Source organism: Vombatus ursinus, unplaced genomic scaffold (genome assembly GCF_900497805.2).
Source record: "Vombatus ursinus unplaced genomic scaffold, bare-nosed wombat genome assembly UNPS02014863.1, whole genome shotgun sequence".
NCBI lineage: Eukaryota > Metazoa > Chordata > Mammalia > Diprotodontia > Vombatidae > Vombatus > Vombatus ursinus.
In genome coordinates, this window is record NW_020954641.1 from 11,792,327 (window position 1) to 11,803,069 (window position 10,743).

The 10,743-nt window shown below is 46.5% G+C and overlaps 1 protein-coding gene across 1 annotated transcript in view; it reads left to right on the plus strand.

Annotated features, from left to right (window-relative positions):
* SLIT3 (slit guidance ligand 3) overlaps positions 1 to 10,743 on the plus strand; it is a 722,516-nt gene that overhangs the window by 679,336 nt on the left and 32,437 nt on the right. The window contains exons 24-26 of the mRNA XM_027841688.1: positions 352 to 449; positions 4,961 to 5,100; positions 7,174 to 7,267. Of these exons, the coding sequence (XP_027697489.1) occupies positions 352 to 449; positions 4,961 to 5,100; positions 7,174 to 7,267 (332 nt within the window). The remainder of the gene's footprint in view (positions 1 to 351; positions 450 to 4,960; positions 5,101 to 7,173; positions 7,268 to 10,743) is intronic.

Here is a 10,743-nt window from a genome sequence, read left to right on the forward strand (position 1 = left end):
CTCTCTCTCTCTCTCTCTCTCTCTCTCTCTCTCTCTCTCTCTCTCTCACTGCTCTTCACACCAACAACCAAACAGCTCACCAGACATGCTGGTCCCAATCCTCTCAGCCTCAGAAGGCTCACAGGGGTAGAATGAGGGAGGAGAGAACCCTGAGGGAAAGGAATTGAGCTTTCCAGAGACCTGCTGGGGGAGGCCTTGAACATACAGCCAACTCTCCCCAAACACATCTTGGTGCTCTCTGGAAAACACAGGCATGTTTCCTATACTTTTTGCCCCCATAAGGCCATCCTAAGGCTAGCTCATCCACTGGGGCCATCACTAACCTGGTATATCTCCCCTTCTTTTCTTCAGGGCCGGGATTGCAACATGCCCATCAACACATGCATCCAGAATCCCTGTCAGCATGGAGGGACCTGCCACCTCAGCGAAACCAACAGGAATGGATTCAGGTAGCAGGAGCTCCTAAGGTGCTCTCCCTATCTACCAAAGGGGTCTCAGACTTCAGCAAGAAAGCTTTAAGTTAGAATTCCCTGGGATCCAAACAGGCAACTGAAGGAGGTGATTGTGCCTGCCTGAAGACATCAGGATGACCTCCCAAGGTCCTTCCCATCTTGCCTTGTGCCAGTCAGAGTGTGGGTGACAGAGCATGATTGAGGATTGAAGTCGCACCTGTCCTGGGCTTAGCCCAGAATTCCCCTAGACCTCACTCAGATCCACCTCAGCTTTTCCTCCCATAGAGACTGGCTGAGTATCTATGATCATCCTCTCTGCTCTTCTCTTTACCTCATAATCAATTAACAAATCAGTAAACATTTAATAAGTACATACTATGTGCCAAGCATCGTGCTAAGTGCTTGGAATCCTCTACTCTAACTCAGTGGCCTAAAGCATTAAGACCAAGATTTAGGAGGATGAGACCATTTGAACCTGGGGGAGAGGGGTTGCCCCAACCAAGGGGCTCAGCTCCTACCTCTCCCAGACCCTTGGGCACCCTGTCCAGCAGGCCCAGGCTCTGCCACAGAGAGCATTTTGAGGGCCCTGTTTTATGAAGCTATGGACTCAGAAGGCAGAAGCCTCAGTAAGGGGCACAGACTAGGGGTTCTGAAATTTGAACCTATCAAGAGAGTGGAAATTCAACCCACAACTGCCCCAGAAGGCCTGAGACTAGTTTGCCAGCAGGCAGAGGAGGGGGCGTAGAGGCAGTTTGATGTCAAATTCTCTGAAACCATCACAGCCAAAAGGGAAAAATAAGTGACTATCAGAGGCATTATGGGAAGAGGCCCTCTTAGCCAGTCTACTGTGTGGTCTGTGAAAGAAATTATCTTCCCTCTGTTCCTCTCCCTGGAGGGCCGAGCCTATACATACATTTGCTTGCCAAGCCTGTCAAATCTTTACTCTTGTAAACTGAAACTTAAGCTGAGGTTAGTTTTCCTGCCTGAGAAATGCCAAGCCACCCACTGCCTGGTGCAGGGGCTCACAGATAGGCAGTGAATGAGGGTGAAAGGAGACCACATGGAAATCATAGGGAGGTGGTGACATGGACAGGCCAGAGGCAGGAAATGCACCTCAAGGGCTGAAACCTCATCCTTAGGCCCTGCACCCACCCAAGGGATCCACGGGTGAGCAAAAGTTTGCTTTGCAGTGTGGGGGACTCCATTTCCCATGTTTGGCTCTCATACCTAGCCAGTTAGGTGAAAACTTAGCTGGGTGGTATGGTACAGGGGGTCTTGGTTCCATCCCCAATAGTTGAGGGACTTAAGTTCATTTTTCTAACTTAGAAACAACTTTTGGAGCTGTTTTGTGGGTATGCGTGTGCTTGATTTTTCTTAAGGAAAAGTCCCAGATATAGCAAGACTAGAATTTGGTAGATTCTTATTCCATGTTTCTGAGATAGACTCAGATTTCCACCGAGTGTAAACCATTTATTTTTGTTAGCCAGAGTTAGAAAGCATCTCCCTCATGGGGCAAAAAGTCATTTAGTGAGGGCCCTGGGGTAGGGAGACTAACAATGCTTATACTTTTCAAGGTGGGCATTGGAGGTGGGGTGGGGCCAGAGTGACAGTGAGCAACAAAGTCCTGAGCCTCTGGACCCACTGCCCAAGCATCATGGTGACGTGCTTGCTCAGCTGTGGGGAGGATATTACAGTTTGGCCCCGGGTATAAGATAACTCTCTTTCTTTAGGTCAGGAGAATATCGGGGGGAGGGGGGGAATGGTGCTGGTCAAGGGGAGCTTCCTGGATTGTCTTAGAAATATCTAGATATTTTGAATTAAAGGTTCCCCAATAGGTTATATTCTTTCAACCAATCAGTTCATAAAGCACTGGATTTGGAATGAGAAGAGCTGACTTCGAATCCCAGCTCTGCTGCTCACTACCTGTGTGCCCCTGGGCACAGTCACTTCACCTATCTGGGCTTCAGTTTTCTCATCTGTAAAATGGGGGGGGGACTAGTGTCAAATTCAAATAGAAATGGGGGCCATCAAATCATAAGGATCCCTGTGGCCTACATATCTACTTAGAAAAGTACATATTAATATTATTTGTATTCTATTGTATTTTTATTTGTTTTGTTAAATACTTCCCTATTAGATTTTAATCTGATTTGGGCCCCTCAGGAGTGCTGGGGAAGGCAGGTAACCTGTAGGCAGCATGCTTGACCCTCTGGACTTCCTTCCAGCTCTTAATACATGAACCAGCGCTTAAGAGGGCGATCTCTAAGCCTGATGCCATTAGCATGACCCCCTCTCTCTGAGGCTCACTGGGATTCCCTTCAGGGAAGGAAATTCTCCACACACTCACACATTCCTGCCCCCATGGACACACACACACAGCCCAATCAGCAATACACTGCTTCTCTCTACTTTGCAGCTCTCTCTACTACCTATCTCCCCCACCCCACCCCAGCTCCACCCCCAAGCAATCATAAGAACTTAAATAAATATTAAATAAAAATAAGTTAATAACTTTGAATAAGTCCTCCTGAAAGGCAAGACTTTCTACCTAGCCCAGCTGCAAGACCTTTTTTTTTTTTCCCTCTAAAGCCTCCTGTCTGACCCATGGCCCATGACCAAGCAGGTGATTTGTGGGAAGAGAGAATGTGGACAGGGAGAGGCAGGGGCACTTTTGCATGACAGGCCTATGTACGTTCAGACTGAACATCCCCTGCTGTGGTAGCAAGAATGTAGTATGTCCAAGGGCAGAAGAGGGTCAGCATCCGGGCAAAGATCAGTGGCAGCATGGTATAATACAAAAGGTGCTAAGACTTTGGTTCAAAGCCTGGGTCCATGTAACCTTGGGCAGGTCACTTAGGATCCTAGATCTAGAATGGAGAGGCATCTGTAGAGGTCATTGTGTCCATCCTCTTCGTTTTATAGGTGAGGAAAATGAGGCCTACAGAGTTCAAGTGACGTATTCATGGTTGCACAAGTAGTAAGTGGATCTGAATTGTCATGATAGCCTTTGTCTCTAAAGCTCTTCCCCACTGGTCTGTGCTGGCTCCGTCTCTCACTTTATTTCCCAGAGCCTAATTCCTCATTGTTAAAATGAGGCAGTTGGACTAGATGATTTCTAAGGTCCCTTTCAACCCTAAATTTATGATCCTGTGCATTTCAGGAGTCAGCCCAAGTTGTCTAGTTTTCATTTCTCCCAATTTTGTTAACTGACTCCTAAGTCAGTTCAGCATGCCTGAATAGGGAGAGCCAGGGTGCCACATTTCATCTCCAAACACATTTTTATGGACAAGGTATAAATCTTAAATGTATAGACTTAGAGTCTGGACGTGGCAATGGTGACTAGCTGACTACACTGATTATTTATAAATGAGGGAGGCCTTCTCCCCATTACTTGAGCCATAGCTCTCCACGTCCCCAGGGCTGCTAGACCCAATTGCTCTGCCTTATCTCATTCCTATGATCCCAGGGAGGAGAGCAAGGTCAGGCAAAGGACAGGTCATTGGTTGTTAGGATTTTTTTTTTAATTTTAAGATTATTACTAAGATAGAGACAAGTAAAGAAAATATTTTGCTCTGATTAATGATGGTTTAAGCTCGGTGAGTTCTTGGTTCCTGGCTCCATAGCTATCCTCCCTCCTCATCTTCTTGACATTACAGACACTGAAGAGAGCTCAGAAGTAAGCAAGGACAATAAATTATAAAGTGTGAACATGGCATGTCTGAAGCATAATTAAAGGAGGGGTAGGAGAAATTGAGTCTAGAAAGGCAACAAAGAAATTGTCTGGAAGCATCGGAGCTACTCGAAAGAGGCAAGGGATTAGTTGTTCTCTCACTCCGCAAAGGACAGAACTCAAAGACCAGGGAAGGAGAATCCAAATGCAGCGGTGGGGGGGCATTTAAGTTAGACCTAAGAAAGAACTTACTGCTAAGTGAAGACCCAGAGAAGGCTCCCAAGGGCAGTTCTGGGAGCTCCACCCTTGGGTATCCATGAGAATAGAAAAGGCAACCAGAAGTTTGGGGAAGTGAGAGAGATGAAGTCTTGCCCATGAGATCTTCCAGTTAGAGCTAGAAAGGACCTTTGAGGTCACCTAGTCCAATCCCTTATTTAATAGATTAGGGAAATAAGGTCTAGAAACATAGAATAATTTACTCCATAGGCAGTAAATGACAGCATCAGGTCCTCTGACTCCACATCCAGTACACCTTCCACTGAACCACACTGCCCTCTCATCAAGAAGCTGATGTAGATGACTTCTCCAAATCTCTCTCGGGCCAAAGTGGTCCTGAATGGAGGATTCTCCCAAGCAGCCTCTAGTGGCTCTAGGGGAACAGGGTTCCCCCACAAGAAGGTGATTTGCTGTGTCTCCTTGTCCAAACCAGATACTGTTCCCTCTGGGAACCTTGAAGGGCAGGGTGAGAAGCCTTTCTAACCATCTCTGCTCCCCTCTCTGTTCCTCTTGTGACCCCCTTCTCCCTCTAACTTCCTCCCCTTCTCTCTCCCTTCCAAAGCTGTTCCTGCCCTCTGGGCTTCGAGGGGGAACGATGCGAGATCAATCCAGATGACTGTGAGGACAATGACTGTGAGAATAACGCTACCTGTGTGGACGGGATCAACAATTATGTGTGTGTGTGCCCACCCAACTACACAGGTACGGGGAGGCAGAGAGGGATGGGGTCCCACTTACATGCCCTCGGACTCCGCCATCTGCCCTATTGCCCTTCTCTTCCAAGTCCTTCCATTCGTGTCAGTCCCCAACAGCAGAATCACAGACTCCTCGCTGCCTTGAAGTGGGTTTTTGACCAACCAGTGGGCTGTTTATTTAACTGATGACTACTCTGTTCACTGTGGGCTGTTGCCCTTCCCAATGGTGTTCGCGCCTGGCAAAGTGATCACTTATGCTGTGTTTGCCTTCTGTTCCCAAAGCTAATTGCTTTTTTTCCCCCTCCAAACACACCTATTTGATATATTAACAGCTTCTAATGAGGACAGTTAAATAAGCCATTAGATTGAGAAATGAAGTGTCACTAGTCACCACAGGCATAACCTGGGAGTTAACAGCTCATCAGTGGACCTCTGCCAGTTCAGTTCAAGTCAACAAACATTTATTAAGTGTAAGCCTATGTGCTAGGCACTGAGGAGAGGCAGAGATGAATCAGGCATAGTCCCTGACCTGAAGGTGCTTGCAATCCACTTCCATGGAGAGATGAGATGGGTACACCAATAATCGTCATGCAAAAGTTAACATGAGTACACCAAGATGCCGTGGCACAGTAAGGTTAGGAGGGATGGTGTTAGACACTGGCTCCTCCCTCTCCAACCCTCATGCCTTCCTTTTTCACTTTCTTGCTCAGAGGACTAAAATTAATTCAGTTGCTACTGGAAAAACCACACCAACCTACCACCTGTGGCTCCACTCATAGTCCCTCTAACTGCCTACACCAAGGGTTCTTAACTTTTTTTGTGACAGTAATCTGGTGGGGCCTGTGGACCCTTTCTTGGAACAATATTTTCAAATGCATAAAATAAAATGCATAAGATTACAAAGGAAACCAATCACAATGAAATACAGTCATATACATAATATACATACGTATACACACACACACACATATATATATATACACATAAACATACATACATCTATATGTATATATATTCCTGAGTTCAAATCTGGCCTCAGACACTAACTGTGTGACCCTGGGCATGTCAGTTAACCTTGTTGGCCTCAGTTTCCTCATCTGTAAAATGAGGTGGGAAAGGAAATGGCAAGCCACTTCAGTATCTCTGCCAAGAAAACCCTAAAGGGAGTCACAAAGAGTCAAACACAACTGGAAATTATATGTACATACACATACACACATACATATATATAAATAAAAAATACAGACCCACAAACCCCAGGTTAAGAACCCTGGCCTAGACCAATGCTCCCTTCCCTGGCTACCACTCCCCAGTACTCCTTCTCATTGAATGTAAGGTGCTTGAGGGTACGTCTGTCTCGTTTTTGAATTGGTATCCCCAGTACTTGCCACATAGTGATTGACTGTGATTTAAAATAAAATTCCCAAGAACTAGTTTCCAGGCTACTGTGTGTGTCCTTTGCTAAGAGTCACAGGTCAAAGCAAGAGTCGTTGGGTCTAAGACTATGAAGTCTAGTCTGTGTTTAGCTTTTCTGCTCCCATACGGACAAGTGAGAGCCACTGCTGCTCAGTGTAGAGAGAGCAGGCCGCAGCATCAGGAAGACTGAGGTTCATGTCCAACTTCTGACATGTGTTGGCTGTGTGACCGGACAAGTCATTTCACCTCCTAGTGGCCTGGGCAACTTTCTAAGGCTGTAAATTGCAGAGCAGTTGACAACTTACATTGCTAAAAGGAGTTTCCTCACCTAGAGTTCCCCATACCAATTAAATCTCAGGTCCAGAAAAAAAAAAAGACAAAAAATGAATAAATACCAGTATTGTGACTAAATGAGACTTGCCCACATGTATGGAGGACATGGGTATCTTTCTTCCATGAGATATATGGGGAAACTGAGGGCTGGGAGTAGAATGAGCCCAAGAGAGAGAAAACTGGTTTTCAGATTGTCGTTATCTTATTTTGAAGCCCGGTGACTCAGTCTCTCTGCCTAAAGTCCCATAGCTCAAGATAGCCAGGGCTTGTCTCTTCCTGATTGACATTCCCCTGTGGCATCCTGACATTTCTGTTCTGTATCATCTTCCAGGAGAGTTGTGTGACGAAGTGATTGACCACTGCATCCCTGGGATAAACCTGTGCCAGCACGAGGCCAAGTGTATCTCCCTGGACAAAGGATTCAGGTAACACCCAGGCTCCCAGAACACGTGCCCTGATACCTGGGGCTCTGCAGCCTGGAGCTCAGTGCAATTGAGGAGTCAGGAGTGTGAGTGTATCCCTATGATGTGTATGCCTATGGTATCCATGATTATGGTTTTGTGAATTGTGTATGTGTCTGTACAAGTGTCATTGTGTGTATGAATGCATGTGTCTGTGTGGGTGGGGTTTTGCTCCCGTGTAGATATGTGTACTTACATGTGCCTGATGTGTTTAGATATCTGGCATATGTGTTGCTGTTATTTCAACAAATGTGTATCTATAGAGATATGTGATGTTCACGTGTATGTATGTCTGTGTGGTGGTCTCTGTGTGTTTATGAGTTGTGCCTGTGTGTTTGCCTATTCAGGCATGAATAGGCATGGAGAAGCCATGAGCTCAGTAGGCAAATGCCATTGTTTTTCCTTCCCTGGAGAAAAACACATGAGAGGGGTGACCAATAGACCACAAGCACCTCTGTGTGGGAAAATGCACGATTCTGCTCAGATGCATGCATGTGGGCATGGGGGCACATGCATATTCATTGACTTTCTCTCTTCCTGGGCTGGTTTTATTTTATGGAAGCAAGGGGTTGCTGTTGGAAGGGAGAGAGACAGAAAGACCTAATAAGAGCCAAAGGGTATTTTGGTAACTTTTCCTTTGTGCTGTAATTGCTCTCCTTTTCCTGCTGTTCCTGTCACAAGTGTGCCAGTGTGAGTGTGCATGTATGTGCTGGGGAGGGGTCGGGTTCTTTGGCTCAGTTCCCCAACCCATTCCTATTGGTGGACCTGTCTCCACGGTGAGTAGCAGAGCCAATAGAAGCCAGAGAGTGCTATTCTGTGCCAACACCAAGAGCACAGGGGCTGAGCCAAGTGGAAGAAGCCGCCATGAAGTGGCTGGCATCACTCAGAGGCTATTCCTAAGGGCCCTGTCCCTCCCTCTATCCTTCAAGCCTATAGTTTGTTACTGGTATAGGTCCATTACTAGGCACCTCTTGAAACCCTCAGGTAACCCAGAGATCCAGGGCTTGCCAGTGCATCTGGGGGGGACCACCCAGAGCCTCTTGGCCAAGAGTTCACTTTCTTATTTAACAAATGGGGCCTGCAAAGACATAGTTTTTCTTGTCTCCTGCAAAGAGAGGCAAAAAGCCAGCTTTGGAGAGCCAGTGTTTAGGTGGAGCTGAGAAACCAATATAGGCAGCCTAGGGGAGTCCCTTCTTCAGACGGGGCCCATGGCAAAGGCATCTGGGACCATCAGTTGTGATGAGCACTAGACACTGGATTCAGTGGACCCTGACTCTGTGCAGCTTTATTAGAATTTGTCCTCCGTCACAGGCAGACTCTGGAAGGGTCCTTGCCCAAAGAATGAGCAAGTGGTACCCAGCCAATATTGCATCATTCAGTCAATGATTCAATATATAATTCACTGTGTTAGCTGCTGTGGGAGAAATAAAGATATATAAGACTCAGTTGCTGCTCTGAAAGAAGTTATAGTCTAATTGGGAAAATAGATTAGCGTCAACTAAAACAAATCTAGGAAAAATTTATGGGTAATAACTATATTATTATCTGTTTTACAGTTGAGGAAACTGAGTCAGAATAATCATAATAGTCGACATTTAGGAGGATTTTTATATGAAACATCATTTGAGCCTCACAACAACCTTGTGAGATATGTATATTATTCCCATTTTACAGTTCAGGAAACCGAGACTCAAAAAAATTAGATGACTTTCCCATAGCCACATAGATATTCAAATCAGAGACAAGGTTCAAATCCAGATCTCTGTTGATTCCAAGTACAAAACTCTTTCTACCTATCATACTACCTAGAGGGGAAAGGGAATAGCATTGATATAACACGTCCTGTATGCCAAGCACTGTACTAAATGCTTTACAAATATTATCTTATTTGATCCTCACAACAACCCTACTAGGTAGGTGCTTTTATTATCCCCATTTTATAGTTGAGGAAACTGAGACAGACAGAGGTTAAGTGACTTGCCCCAGGTCACACAGCTACTTGATGTCTGAGTCCAAATTTGAACTCAGGTCTTCTCAACTCTAGACCCAGCTCTCTGATCACTGCACCACCTAACCAGATAGGTGTTGAATATGATATGAGTTCAGAAAGGGGCAGGATCAGAATGAGCTAGCATCATTAGGGACAGCTTTAAGACTGAGGTGGAACCCCAACTCAGCCTGGAAGAAGTTGAATAGTAAGGGAGTCCTGCTTCCCCATTCAAAGCAAGAACGACAGAACGAAGAAGGAGACATTAAAAGAAAGCCACGTGCTCCCTTTGTCCTGAAACCACTAGCCTCCCATCTCTGGGAAGTCTCTGGAGGGCTCCCTCCCGCGTCTCCTCCTCCCTTGTACACGGACTGTGCTTATTTTTCTTAGATTTTCAAATAGAATGCAGCTGGTGAGAGGAGAGAGTGGTTTACAAACGTGGGACACACTCCAGCCAGATCAGCACTGTGCTTGTGCATGTGTCTGCATTCATTCATTCATTCTGGGATGTGCATGTATATTTGTGTTTGTGAGTGTGTGTATTTATGTACACCAACCTGAATCTGTTCTGAAGGGTGTAACTCCCACTTCTCAGCTAGGAAGAAGCAGAGATGAGTCTTTGACCAAGTCCAGGGATGCCAAGTTTCATCCTGGAGCACATTTTTATGGGCAAGTTGTAAACATCTACACACAGGGATAATAATGGAAATGCTGCCAAAGACAGTTTCATTCTCTGTCTGTCTCTCTGTCTCTGTCTGTCTCTGTCTCTCTCTCTGTCTCTCTCTATATCTCTCTCTGTCTCTCTCTCTCTCTGTCTCTCTATCTGTCTCTCTCTGTGTCTCTCTCTCCTTCTCCCTCCCTCTCTCTCCCTTCCTTCCCTTTCTCTTTCTCTCTCCTCCTTCCCCTCCAGAGACAATCAAAAAGACCAATGTCTATAGTTTGGGGAGCGTCCCTGTCTTCTTTCCTAGGGAACAAGCACCCTCTGACGGAAGACAGGAGTACTACTTGGACATCACTGTGTCCAGGAGTCCCATAGAGGACACAGAGAAATCAAGACAAGTGGCCTGCCCCCTGGGGAATGTAGACCCTAACTGAGAGCCAGGACAGCCCCCTGGAGCTGTGTAAGCACACAGCAACTTGCAAAGGACCCTCTTGCTCACAGAGTGCAAGGGGAGGCATGGAATGGAGGAAATGGCTTTGCCATCCAAAGCTTTTGCTGCTCTGGCTAAAGAACAAAAGGGCTCCTGAGGCTGGATGTTAGGTTTCCTTCCTCCTCTGTTGCCCATCTTCAGTCTCAAAAGACAGACTATGATGCAGCCTTCAGGTAGCCCTGCCTGCCCCGATCCTGAACAGCCTCTGTGACAAGAGTCGGCTCTCTGATGGAGTAATCCACAGGCCCAGGTGGCTGGGGCGGGGGGGGGGGGGGGGGGGGGGGGGGGGGGGGGGGGGGGGA